Source organism: Xiphophorus maculatus, chromosome 3 (genome assembly GCF_002775205.1).
Source record: "Xiphophorus maculatus strain JP 163 A chromosome 3, X_maculatus-5.0-male, whole genome shotgun sequence".
Classification (NCBI taxonomy): Eukaryota; Metazoa; Chordata; class Actinopteri; order Cyprinodontiformes; family Poeciliidae; genus Xiphophorus; species Xiphophorus maculatus.
In genome coordinates, this window is record NC_036445.1 from 16186246 (window position 1) to 16200464 (window position 14219).

At 41.1% G+C, this 14219-nt stretch overlaps 1 protein-coding gene across 1 annotated transcript; it reads right to left on the minus strand.

Annotated features, from left to right (window-relative positions):
• Nucleotides 1-219: 219 nt before the first annotated feature.
• Nucleotides 220-13944, minus strand: LOC102233250. Its single transcript, XM_005804670.2, has 10 exons — nt 13468-13944; nt 10729-11012; nt 5445-10635; nt 5031-5279; nt 4702-4793; nt 3705-3773; nt 2682-2828; nt 2465-2599; nt 2252-2374; nt 220-1949 (listed from the first exon to the last, which is right to left on the minus strand). The coding sequence occupies exons 1-10, from the start codon at nt 13550-13552 to the stop codon at nt 1935-1937; spliced, it is 6390 nt and encodes a 2129-aa protein (XP_005804727.1). The 5' UTR covers nt 13553-13944; the 3' UTR covers nt 220-1934.
• Nucleotides 13945-14219: the final 275 nt, after the last annotated feature.

Genomic DNA, 14219 nt, shown 5'->3' on the forward strand with positions numbered 1-14219 from the left:
CATGTCTAGTCAGTTTGCTTTTGACTACACAAATGTTCTATTAATATTTTCAGAGTCTGTTTTGGTTGTGTATATATATATATATATATATATATATATATATATATATATATATATATATATATATATATATATATATGCTTTAAAGCAAGCATATTGACTTTAACTTGCATTGAAATAGCATTAGAAAAGAATAGATGCAGTGCTTTACGAAGGCAATAATGTCCACAAACCTTGTATTTTATTGGAGTTTTATGTAATAGTCCAACAGAACTCATGACAAATTAGTGAAATAGAAGGGAAAAGGTCAACTTTTATAAACTTGCTTCAGACTAAAATCTGAAAAGTGTGGCATAAATTTACATTCAGCCCCATTTACTCAGACGTCTCTTAAAATGTAGCTAAACAGATTGCCTGCAGGAGTCACCTAATTAATAAATCTAGTCCACCTTTGTCTGATTTAATGCCGGCATAACTCAAACTGTTTTGCAAGGGACTCAGAGATTTGTTAGAAAACATTAACAGAGATCATAACAAAAGTCTAGGAACATGGCAGACATGTTATTCAGAAAGATGTGAAGTTTAAGAAGAGTTAGATTATAAAGCATTATTTGAACATTTGAGTGACAAGAATGGAAAAATGGGAAAAAACGGAAAATGTAAAGCTACCAACACGTGGTCTAAACTGTAGTTTCCATGTGGAGCTGCAGGGATGCACTGCTCAGAACATTTTGTCATACATTATACAAACCCTTTGTGGAAGACTGGCAAGTTAGCAGTTGAAATAAAGTCACAAGTAATATAGTTTAAAGTTTCCTACAAGCCATTTAGGGAACACAAGAAATAAAGGCTCTCAGCACAAATGAAACCAAAATAAAAATTTTTGGTCCTGCATACAAATCATTCTGTTTTGGAAGAACTCAACTGTAAAACATGGTGTTGGAAACATCAAGCTGTGGAGTTGTTTTCCATCTAAGCTAAACACAGGACAGTTCCGGAAGAAAACCTGTTAAAGGAGGTAAAACACTTGAGACGGGTGAAATGTTGCTTTCCATTTGCAGTCAGAACTTGATAATTCTGATCTCCAAGTCAGAAAGTGTAAGAAACTCACAGCTACCCCTTGTGGTTGGATTTCAATATGGTCACTTCTCACACTAGCACTGTGGTGGAAATATTTATACAAGACACACTTCTAAGAGTAGGTCTAAAATTAATCTTACATGTAGCGCCTTCAACTCTTTACTGAACAAATTAAAAGTGGTGTTTGCTTGTGGAAAGTAAAACTTAAAATGATTACTTAAAATGGTACTGTGAACTATCTATTTGGGCACTGCTGTGTTGAAATCCTGACTTCTTTACTGTAGCGCTGTTTCCTTGGCCGCAATGTCAAGCCCAGCTCCAGCTTCAGATTGAAGTATGTTCAAATCAATACCTATAGCAACAATTAGTACCAAAACGTGAATAAACTATCTGGTTAAGCTGGTAGAGGCATACTCCATTTTGGCTAGAATTGTAATGAATGAAGAGCATTAACTCAGAGGCCCGAATCTATATGCACACCACACCTTTCAGGGTTAGGCTTGGAAATAATTGTTAAGCCAAATATCCTTTCCATTCCATTTTATAGTTGCACAATACTTAGTCCATCACACAAAAACCCCATAAAATACATTGTTTTGCGGTTCAAACGTGACAAAATACTGACTGCAAGGCACCAATTTTTCCCAATTTTTCTAAATGTAGGTCGGTTTTTAGTCCCTTCATAGTAATAATCCTCAGTATTTTGTCAGAGTCCACAATGGAACTTGTCTTAGACTTTATTTAGCAGAGTGGGGATGCAACATACAGCAGCAGCGATACAGAAGAGTACGCAGTATTTAGGCTTTATAGGCAGGAACAAGGGAGCTGGGAATCAAACTGTCCTCAGTGCTCACTCACATGGTCAGCTCCTATGAGGAAAAATAAAGAACAAAAATTGAAACAATGCAGAGAAACAAGAAAATCAAGAAAGAAATGTATGTGTCATTAAACTGAGCATTAACCATTGCTGCCATCTAGTGGACATAGAACTTAACAACAAAGCAGTTTCTCAACTACAACTCTGGGATTAAATTAATTTGTGTTCTGTTTTCTCGTATCAACCTCTTCCCTTTCCCCCTCCGCTCTCTGGCTATGACTCATTGTTTTGTTTACCATTTGCCCGCCCTCTCCCAGCCGGCTCCTCCTTCCTCCATCCCTCCTTTGTCCTTACCATGATAGCATTCACAATGTCGTTCTTGTTGTGTTTGAGTGCGCGGATGGCCTTGGCTCGTGACACATTGGCCTGAGCCATCACCAGTTCGATGTCTCTCTGCTCCAGACCTCCATCATCCACCTGATGTGCAGAAAGGAACAAAGCAAGCAATGTTGCATTCAAGATTCAGTGAAACATCCTTGCCAGTTTGACAAGACTGATTTTATTTACCTCTTCCTCCTCCTCTTCACTCTCCTCCTTGATAGTTAGACTTGGTGGGACAGGTGGGGCTAACGGAGAGGGGGAAACAGGCACCTTGAATTTCTCTGCTGCTGCTTTATGAGCCTGCTGAGATAAGTCCTCAATCTGCAGAAAAGAAGAATTGAAGAGAATAGTTAGAAGATGGAAATATAAAGATGATTTTATGATCGAGACACAAAAGCTTTACCTTTGCTTCTCCAAATACAATATAAATGTCAGACATCGGACTTTTGAAAACATCTGGTCTGGTGATGACAAACAAGATACTCTTGGACTTCCTGATAGTTATTCTGGTCACACCATGGACTGGCTTCAAACCCAGTTTAGACATTGCCTGCAGACAGAGTTCCAGGGTTAGGATCTTAAATAACTACTGGTTTCATTTAAACTTACATCTTAAACTTGAATAAAAATAAAAACTAAAACAGTTAGCTGCATCATACACTGTAGATCTTCAACGTGCATACCTGTGCAATTTGACTTAAAAACAAACAAATTTATTAGGAAGAAACTTAGAGCTTTTATTAAAGAGCTGGATCAATGCCGTACACACCTAAAAATCAATAGTATAAAAATGACCCTGATGAATGTGTTGATGAATGACAATCGGCACAAAAAAGCAACATTGTAAAATTAATGTTACATGTCGTGAAACTTGGTAGTAGTATCATGTTCTGGGGTTGCCTTTCTTTAAATTGAACAAAGTTTTTGTCAACATGAATGCAATAATAAACAGATCCAAAAAACAGACAGTTTTGATCCAAAACCTTCCATATGAAGATGGATTTCATTGTTCAGCATCACGGTCAGCCCAAATATATTACAAAATCACATGTTTTCACCAAAGGAATTTGTGGCTCCAAGAATAGAACTAAACATATCTGGAGTCGCCCAAAGAGGACTGAGGGCAATAGAGTCTGACAGATTTGGAGAACCTCTTAAAAGGAGAGGGAACATATTAAGAAGTGGCACACTGAGAGTTTCCTGCTTCACTTGCCTTCATGACACAATCATAATGAGCAAATAACTTTTGTGAGGACAAAATGCAGTTTAAGGTAAACTTTGTAAGCTCTTAACTATTAATATGCATCTGATCCTAGCGTGCAATATTGTTAAAATAATGTGAAAACTGAGGCAATAACATTTTTTTTATCACTGTTAAAACATTTGATCACAGCTTTACACACATCTATACAAGCATCACTCTGACCTTGCGTGCTTTCTTCTCACTGCGGCTCTGTTTTGGTCTGTTCAAACCATCATCTGCAGCAGAAACACACTGAAAGAAAAAATCAGTAATGTTTACTTTTAAAAATCTTATAAAGCTTTTGAGTTTTGATAATTAGTTTCATTACAAAATGTTGGATTTGTTAATAAGAAAAACTATTGTTTTCATTTTGAGCCAATAGGAACTGATTGGCCTTTTCCTTGTAGTAACAACTACAAGGAATAGGTAGCTGTTGGCAAACTACAATTTTTGCTTGCAAAAATTGCAAATTGCAATTTTTGATTGCAGTTTACAATCAAAAATAGTCTATATTGAGCTTTCAAAGCTAAATCAAACGTTGACACCTTAAGATTTGTAGGACAAGAGCAGGAAAATGTAAGTGCATACTGTGACCTATGTTAAGGTAATTTGATTATACGTTAGAGTTTTTCAAACTTTGATTTAACTGTAGATTTTTTTATGTTTATTGTCTTTTATGTCAACACATAGGGAGTATACAAGCTCATATCTAAACTGTTGCTTTACATTGGATTTTTAGACAGTTGTTCATTTATATATGCAGTCCCAGGACAAGCAAATCAAATATTTTTACAGAGCTCCTACACAATCTGGAAGGCCTGGAAAAGTCTGAAAAAGTATGGAGTTCGGATCAAATATTTTCTAGTAATGAAAAATGTGGTACTGACAAACTGTACTAATTTCTTCTTTCCGCTACTGTCTCCTCCCTTAGTTATTGTGCCCCAATAACTATTTATTGTTATTGTCCAAAAATAGTTTTCTAAGGAATAAATAATATTCTAGAATAGTTAAAATTTGTAATGATGGGTTTGTTAAAATTGCTGATAATATTTGATCAATTCTGTGTGTCTTTTTTGTTGTAAGCCCATGTTGTTTTATGGTATTCTGTATTTATTTGCTTCATAACACAATAACAAACAAGGAAATTATTTTCGCTTATAAAGCCTTTAGATGGACTTACCGGTGGTTCTGATGGTCTCAGAGGCTCTAGCTCTTCCAGATCAGGCATCGAACCTTCACTTTCAGATTCATTACAGGAAGCCACAGTGGAACCTAAAGGCAACATGTCCCAGAAAAATATTCTGTCACAGTGGTGCAAACTAGATATATAATGCCATTTAAACCAGTTCTTTGCTTTATCAGTGCTATGTAATTATTAACATTCAACTAAACTAGCATCAACAAAACCAAAGGCAGACAGAAAGTCTGGGTGTGCAGCAGAAAACTAAGGGAATTCTGGGTATCTCTTTATCTCACTTGAGAAATAGGAAACATAAGAAAGAAACTCACTGTTATTTTTAACAGATAGATCAATCTCTTCACAAATGTTGAGGTTATGAGTGATTGAACAGCCTGACTGTCTGCCAGTTGGTTGGTGATTAGAGAAGGGTTGGATTTCTCGCTGATCTGCTGGGTCAGACTCATTTTTCACTGATCCATCTCTGTCTTCCTCAGCTTCCCTAGGCTTAGACGTGTGACCCCGCTGCAGCCGTCCGCCATCATGCTTTTTGTCCGATTCTTCTTCAGTCGCACTAGCACCTTACAGGGAACAAATTCATTAATATGCATATTCTACAACCATTTGAACATTTTCTAATTCATACACATCAGGCCAGAGGACGATTTTGTTTCCCTCTTTTCTGAAAAAAGACTGCCTATAAGTACAGGGCCAAGGAAATTTAAGTTTCAAGTGTCTTCACTCACCTCTGGAAATGTCTTGGGGGAACCAAGTACAACCTTCCTTTATCTGTTTCTGAGACTGGGTGTTGAAAGTAGACTCTGAATTTTGATGAGATGACGCTTCTGGAACAACTACTGAATCTAGATTTCCAGTTTCTTGGGTAGCTTGGGACAAGACTACTGGCATGACAGTGGGCAATTTGGATGAAGAGACACTTTTAGATGATGGTGTTGAACAGACGTCAGTGACCTCTGGGGGGCTGTTGTTGGAGGAAATTTCAGAACCAGCAGACTTAGGAGTCATAGACTGTAAAGATTCTTGTTGCGTGGAAATAACAGGTTGGGATTCCTGAACAGGTGTGGAAAGGCCATCCATTGACTCTGTTGAGGCACAAGGTAGGGAGGAAGAGGGGCATCTCGTAGCCTGAGCGTATGAGATATTTTTCTGAGGTTTGCTGGGACCTGTATCTATGTTGTTATCATTAAGGTCCACTGTAATTTGTGTCTGACTATCAGCTAATGGTCTGTTATCAAGTACTTCTTGTTTCTGCTGTAAATCTTGGTTCATTGCCATAATTGGACTGAGGTTATCTCTCGTACCTCTGTTTAAATTACATTGTTCTTGTCTTAAAACTTTTTCATCAGGACTGCCATGATTATGCCTCTCCGTCTGTGCAACAGATTCAACTTTGTCTAGTCCAGATGTCCTCTGCTGAAAGTCAGAGGATGAAAAGTTGTTAGCATTGTAGTCTGTCTTAGTTTTAGTAATGTGTGTAACCCAGTCTGAGTATCCATCTCCTGAAATGTTTGGTAGAGCAGGAGCTTTCTTTGGTTCTTGAACAGACTCAGGGCTAAAGTCATTAAGACCACCCGTCTGAGATGCCCTATTTCTATTCTGCTTCCTTCTCTTCCCTTTTGTAGAGGCAGTTTGGGTATCTGTGCAAGGTCCAACATTTTGTGTGAGCCTCTCAAAGGGATCTGAGTCATTCAGTGCAGAAGAGGACCTATTTTGACGTTCATCCACCTTATTTTTTTCATCACTCCTTTGTTTTTGTTTGACTTCCACCCCTTCCTCCCATGAGTTACAAACAACACCATGCTTTCCTAAAAAGGCATCTTTAGTCTTTGGTTCATTCGTACTTCCGGTAATTTCAGCACTGACATCACATTTTTTTTGGTTGTGTCGCTGATGTGACAAATCTGTGCCATCTTTATAGGGGCTTCTCAGTCTGCCGATGTTAGATGTGCATTTTGCAGGGAAAGACCCAAATGATCCCTCTGGCAAAGAAAATGCATTACTCCCTAGAGAGATTGACTGATACTGTGTAGTAGAATCACATATTGACTCAGCTTTACATGGTGAATCAGGGTTTTTGAGTTTTGCAGCTCCATTAGGCTGAGTGTCAGATGAGGCAATACAAACTCTATCTTTGAATAATAGTGTTTGTTTTGTGTCTGGTGCTTGGTTTATGTGATCCTCTGTTGGTTTTTGTTCTTTAGGAGTTCTGTCAGAAGTCTGAAGAGGCACCTCTTCAAGTGGAATATTAGACACAGAGTCTTTAATAATGACACTGACGCTCTGGTGTCTCATTTCATCTGACAGAGCATTCAGACTCCCATACATGCCTTCATTCAAGCACTCAAAGTCAGTTGAACTCTTCCAGTTGTCTTGCATTTGTGTTTCCTTGTTATTGTTATCATTGTCTGGATTCAAATTACTTATGTCCTCTGGAAACCTGGCACTTCCGTCCTCTCCTCCCCCTGCTTCTGAAATTTCTTCAATAGATTTCCAGTGAGCGAGGTTGGACTCAGAAATCCCCTCTTCAACCAATTCTTTATCCAACATTTGGACATTCTTTCCACTCTCACTGTTGTAATCTTCCTCATCCAGAATAGAACTGAGAACATTGTCGTAGTTTTCACACAGTTCGCTGCTCATATTAGAAACCAAAGCCGTCTCTGTCCTTTGGCCTTCTGTATCACACATTAGAAGACTCTCTGCCTCTAATTCATACTTCTTACCCAGGGACAAAGACAGTGATTCACCTGCTCCCCAGACACCAAACTCAGACCCTGACCCAAATCCCAGGCCAAGCCCCAAACCCACCCTGGCATCACACCATGCCCCAGATTCAGGGACGACATCTCTGCTTGTATCTGTTTCTGAATTTTCTCTTTTGGGAGATATTGCAAGGGGAGAGTGTAAGGATCCAACAGCTCCTAGTACCCCGTCATCTGTACCCAAAGTGTTCTCGCTTAGGTTCTCCAGGGAAGAGTCTCTCGGGCAATGTTCAGGTGTCAGGGTGAAGTTGTCACCAAGTTCTGAAATGATTTCTGTGGAAGTAGAAACAGGGATATTACTGGGATTGGAATTTGAATCTTTAGGAGAGGACAGAACAACAACACCCTTATTCAAGTCATTGGTAGGAGTAATAATATTCAGTGGTGGAGAAGAGTCACTTGATTTAGACTCTACACTTTCAGAATCAGCTGGGGCATACTCAGTACTTTGGCCAACCTTGGTATCAGAGTTGCTATTAGGACCTGACCTACACACAGATCTCCCTTCTACCGGCACATCGTATTTACCACAGAAAGACTTTGACAGTGCAACTCTGCTTGCTCCAACAGTTCTTTGACTTTCAGAATGGCCATGACGAGGCTTTATAAGCAGTTTGAAAGAGTCCCTTTCAGGTTCTTTTGTGTGCTCAGTTTGATCACAAGGTAGTTTCAAGGCAACAACTTTCATCTTAGGATTTTCCTCAGGTAAATCTTTTGTATTCTCCTCCACAGACGTGGTAGAATGAGAAACATTGATGTAATCAGTTTCAGAAGCAGGTGATGCAGGAACTGCAGCAAGGGTAGTGAATAGATTAGAACAGGGATTCTCTTGAGGCTCCACAAAAGGGTTTAAAATAGCACCAGTACTTATCTGGCTTTTCACTTTATTCTCAACAAGTTGTTCTGAAGTTTGAACTGGTTGCTGGTTATGTGCAGGTTTATCTGAGGTTTTTGTTTCATCTGTTTTAATGGTAGATTTGACATCAGGATCAGGTTGGTGTTCAGGGCATATAGGCACTTCCAGGGGTGTTGGTTCTAAGTCGTTACCTTTTGGGTGGGCTACAGAGCTTTTAGACTGATGGTTAGATTGAGACTGATCCACTTGTGTGTCCATGTATAGTTGTGTGTTCAAAGAGCCCTGTTCAGCCTCTGGTTGGATTTCAGCTGGATTTGAACCATCTGCGGGAAGAGGTTCTAGGGATTGTGCATGCCTCTCAGTGCTGTATAAACGTTCATCTTCCTCCCCATTATAAGAGGCCGAATCTAAAGAGTCATCTGTATCATCTTGGAAGCAGAAAGATTCATCCAACCCTTCATTGATTGATGTTTCTGAAAGTGAATGAAGGAAAGAAGTTGAGCTGTCCTCAGCCTCATCTTCCATAGCTTTGCTATCACACACATTGTCATCTTCTTCTTCTAGTTCCTCCTCTTCTTCATCTTCTTCCTCTTCTTCCACAACCTTTACCTCTACTTTAGCTTCCTCGTGTTGCATGTTTGCATCCTCAACTTTATCTTCCCCTTCACTCTCAGGTGTGGAGTCAGCGATCTGATCATTATAATTGTAATCATCATGATCCTCTTCATCATCTTCATCATCATCCTCTACATCTGCCTCCTCCTCTCCTGCTGCATATGCATCAACATCCTTTCTTTCATTTCTGTCATTGACATCTATGTCATTTTCTTCTTCTGTGGGGAAGAGGGTGATTTCCATTGAGTCAGCCTTGAAGATTAGGCTAGTGTGAAGGGGAAATGAGATGAGGGAGGCAGGTATCATCCTTTCATCATCTGGTATATCATCAGAACATGCAGCTTGCGAGAGTATGAAGGAGCTTGGGCCAAGCCTATCAAAGGCTCCAGGGCAGAAGGCATCCGTGGGGAGCAGCGGTGAATCTGGGCTGAAGCTGGAGGATGCCACAGTCATGTTCTCTGTATCAGGGGTCAAGGTGGTGGGGGAAATATCTGGGTTGGCCTCCATTTGCCTATAATGTTCTTCTGATAAACATCCCTCCAGATTTAGTCTCAGGCCTGTCTGCATGTGCCTAGAGTACTCTGTTCTGTCAACAGTGTGCTCCTCTAATGGGTAAAATGAACTTTCTGATTCCCCTTCATCATCCTGGGAGTCACTGCTGCTACTGCTTCTCATAGGGAGTGCACTCTCAGTCACCCAGCACGGACGACACGTTTCCCTGGAAATCTTGACCTCCTCCCCTTTTAGAGTCTCATCTTCCTCAGGAATCACTGTGTCTGCTATACCTATCCGTGAATTCATAACAAAATCGCTAGGATGGTACAAGCAGAAGTCTCCGGCCCCATCGTCCTCTCGTTCTGGGGCTGATTGAGCCTTCTCTTCTGCAACCTCATCTCCAATTTCTGACAATGAACTCACAAAGCAAGCAGGCGCCTCTTGCGTTTCTTCCACAAGGAGCAAGTTAGGAGAAGTGGATGGGGAGGTGGAGGATGTATAAGATGATGCCCAACTGCCTCCCTCTGCTGTAATGTAAGAGCCAGATGGAGAAGTGAGAGGGGAACAGAGGTCCTCACTGTCAGATGGAGAACCAGGAGAAAGAGGGGATGCGGGGGAGCCAGGGTAGGAATGATGTTTAAGGTGCGAACAGCGGGTGACCATTTTGATTGGAGTGGATGGAGCGGTGTAGTAAAGTTCTGGGTCAAGAGATGAGGGAATGCCAACTCGTAAGGGGTCAACAGGACAGGCTGGCTCAGTGAAGGATAGAGCAACTGGACAAGACAGATCTGAAACAGGGAGTGAAGGCACTTCATCTACAGAGAGGGTCTCTTTGTCTTTCTCATTGCCTGTTACTTCGTCATCAGTTGTGATTGGTTTCGGAGAGGAGGGAAAAGTGTTTGTAACTGAGGCCTGTACATGTTGTGTTTCCTGATTCTCTGGATTTTGGGGAATTTGTGATTGGATTTCCTCATTGTTGGTTTCCTGTTTTATTTCTTTAGTCTGCAGTTGAGGACATGGAAAACTTGGGAGATACGGCAAAGGGATGGCCTGAGCTTTTAGCTCAGTGGTGAGTTTTTCTTTCATGACTTCTGTTGTTTTGAGTAGCGTCTCTTCACCCATCACCACTCTGGTGTCGATAGTCTGTGACCCTGGATAGTCACTTTCCACCTCAGATCCAGTCAGGACCTGTTCATAAGAAATTAAATATAAAACTACAGGTCACAAAGGTATCTCACAGCATCCATGCTGCAAAATTAGAAACACTCGCACAGCTTCTACCTTTATTCTTTCCATCTTAACAGAGATGTGGCGGCCACATGGACCATGACCTCCCAGTTTTCCTGACAGTCTGGCTGGGTTGATGCGATTATCGGACCCTTCAGGCTGTGGTCTTGGAGTTCCAGAGGAACTAGGTTTCATATGAAACACTCGTGGACCAAATGGAGAGGTCGACCCTGGGAGAAGTTTCTGTGGAGTGCTAGGAGAAGGACTTGATCCACTGTCATTTGGTGAGGAACCACTGTCACTTGGAGGGGAGTCTGTGGATGGATGTCTTACCATGCCTGAAAAAAACAAAGAATTTGAAAACACACATTGTTATTAATGGGAAAAACAAAGTTTTAACTAGAAAGAATCAAAATCCAATTGTAGGAAGTTTTGAGAAAACTATGGACTTAGCCCGAAAATTTGAACAAACACAACTTACAGGACCTGGTGTTGATGAAAGATGGATGTTAGTGTTGTTTAAGTGTTCTACTCAGATAAATCTTATCCTTCCAGGTCAATGATATTTTCGGTATGTCTTAAAGTGTCATCGGGATTCAGAAACTAGTGAGATGAAATGCCAGGGTGGGTGAAGCAAATTGGGTCAGAGACGACTGAGTGAGCAGATTTTCTGAATGTTCATGAACAGAATAAATTTTGAAATTGAAAAATTAAAATAAAGAACAATATCGGTTTTGCTACTGCGTATCTTGAAAGATCTCTTGCTGAGAAAGTGTTAAACTGAAACAACACACAACAACAAGAAATTAAAGTCAATTTTCTGATGAACATAATAGTGTTCATTTTCTCTCTTAAGTGCGCTATTGCTACAGTGATTGGCTGTAGAACCACCACATACAAGTGGTTCTGCTCAGTCATAGACACAAACACACACATGGGATTTTCTTTGTCAGGAGCACATATGTCAAATCAAATCGACCTCTGTTCTTCAAAAAACATCATCTATTGTTTTCTTGGTCTTTAGTTTCAGGGATTCCATGCTGCTGTCCTTCCCTCCCTGGGATTGTGACAGATGCACACATCAGCACTTAGCAGTTCTTCCTGATTGTTGCCACGTTACTATGCGAAATGTGTGTTTGTGTTTGTGCTGAGTCATCCCCTAGAGACAGAACTGGTGAAAAAGGTGCACATTACAGCAGGCACAAAAAGGCAAACCCAGTGCAACATTTTAATGTGCTCTGCAGCCTGGTTTCTTACCAATGCTTAGTTAGAAGACGATGGTCCTCAGATGTTTTCTCGTGTTGATGCATGCCAATGATTTGATCCTTCTTTAACAAACTAATATCTTTACCAACACCACGGGATGAATCCTTTGACAGTGGTTTAAGAAATGAAAAGCTACTCGTTCCATCAGTTGGGATTAAATAATGTGTTGCCAGCTGGAAGATAATTGTTCATGCAGTAATTATCAAATTAAAAGATGTTTATACCAATTTACCTAGCTAAATCCAGGTGGTAACTTTTTTTGGCCAGGTAGTTTTCACTTATTTGTCAAATACAAATTTCAAAAGTGGATAAGTGAGAACTTAATTTGTCGTATCTTAAGGAGGAAGGAGACACATAACAACAACACAGTGTGTGTAATTATATTAAGTTGTGCATAAAATGGATAAGCAATGTCAAACTTATAGGAAACAACCATTAACATTGCAGAACGAATGCAGCAATGGATTTGAACTAGAAAGAAGAACATCAGAAGTTGTTCTGCTTCATAAAACACTACAACGGGTTTTATTTTTTTTAGTTTATTTATTATTTTTTCAGGTCTGGAGGAATGCAGTAAACCGTGTTCCAGATTTGCCATATGAAAAGCAGGCCGCAGCACACTGAAGCTGCGTCACATAGGCTGCAGCGCCGCCCCCCAAGGGGAGCCTCTATTTCAGCTGCTGCTGAGGTTGTGAGATGAAATGTAGACACTCCACAAACATCTGAGACTCCTTTATCTTTTGGATCATTTGGATGTTGAGAAAAAAAAACTGTAATCAGGAGAAGAATTTATATGAAGTATATCTATAAGAAACAATGCTAAGCAGGCAGGAAGCTTCCGTTATTGTCCCACTGAGCCATCATATGCACCACATCATTTGCTTCAAGTTCAAAATGTTAAATAGTCCAGGAATTTGTCAGTGTGAGGTGGTGTTTGTGTGTTGCAGAGTGCGCTGTCGCGCTGCTGTGTCATGTTCCCGTTACGGCTGGGGGAAGGGAGGAACTACTGGGCACTGCTTCACTCTTACAGGCCTACGAAGCAATGGACGGGTGAATGTAAAGAGATGGTAGAGGGATGAGGTGAGTAAGAGAGCTTTAGAAATGGGGCTCTAATATGAATGAAGTAAGGCAATCACACAAGGGTTTTGAAAGACTTTAGCCAGAATTTAGTGGAATATATATTTGATATTTTTGATAAAAGGAGTGAGGTAAGTTGGGAGGATGTTAACACCCTGGAGTTGGAAAGACGGTCAACATGCAGTTTAGTCAGGAGGCAAACGTCCATCTAAATAAGATCGTCCTTAAGCTGCACATGTCAGAGATAATCCAGTCTTTAAATAAGTCTTCTCCATCCCTCTTACAAGCTCTTTCTTCTCATCTGCCACACTTTCTGCTCTGCACACTCAACATTTAACTTGATTCGTTTTATGCTACTTCCTCACAGTCTCATGCCAGTCTCTGTCTGTGGTTTAATCTCCAAGCTTAATGACCTCATCCGTATCCTCTCCCCTCTCCCAGAGCTCCTACCTGGTCCTGGAAGTCCCGTCTCCTCGCTTCCCAGGTCCCGATGCTTGTCGTCGGGGACAGATCTGTGCGTGCTCTCCCCCGGCATGCTTCTCGATGGCTCTGACGCAACAATATACCATGTAGCTGGAGCAGGCAAGGTGAACAGGGAGAGTGAAGAAGGAGAGGAAGGAGAATAGAGAAAGGGAGGGGAGGGATCTGAGTGCAATCCTGTGGTCAAATCTTCCCTGCAGCACGTGTGTGAGACGGAGCGAGGCAGACAGCTAGAGCGAAAGACTGAGAGTCAAAGATAAAGGGTGTGTGGGCGTGTGTGTGTGTGTGTGCTAGGTCCTTTCTGTGGTGCAGCACAGTGATGCTGCTGTGGTGGGTGTGTGCTTTAAAGCCTCCTCACGCCACTTATCTGAATATGCGTGTATGTGTGTTGAATCTGAGAGGTAGCTGCAGTATTCTCTCCTGATGCCCAGTTCCTGCTTTCCTCCCTGCTCCCCCCACCCTACTGCTCCATCCTTCCTGTATCTCCCTCCTCCCAGCCCCCCCCCCCCCCCCCCCACTCCCCTCCCCTTTTTTTTTTGCTTCAAGCCTAGCCATGACTGGATCTTAGAAGATGATGTCAGCAGATTTGTGCTAATTCCTCAGTGCTGCCCCCAAGCTTGAAGGAAAGGACCAGTATTGCAAAAACAAGAGATACACAGGGTGGGTGGTTTCAGGGAAAGCACAACTGAAGAGGAGAAATGGAAACCAAAAACACAAACTGT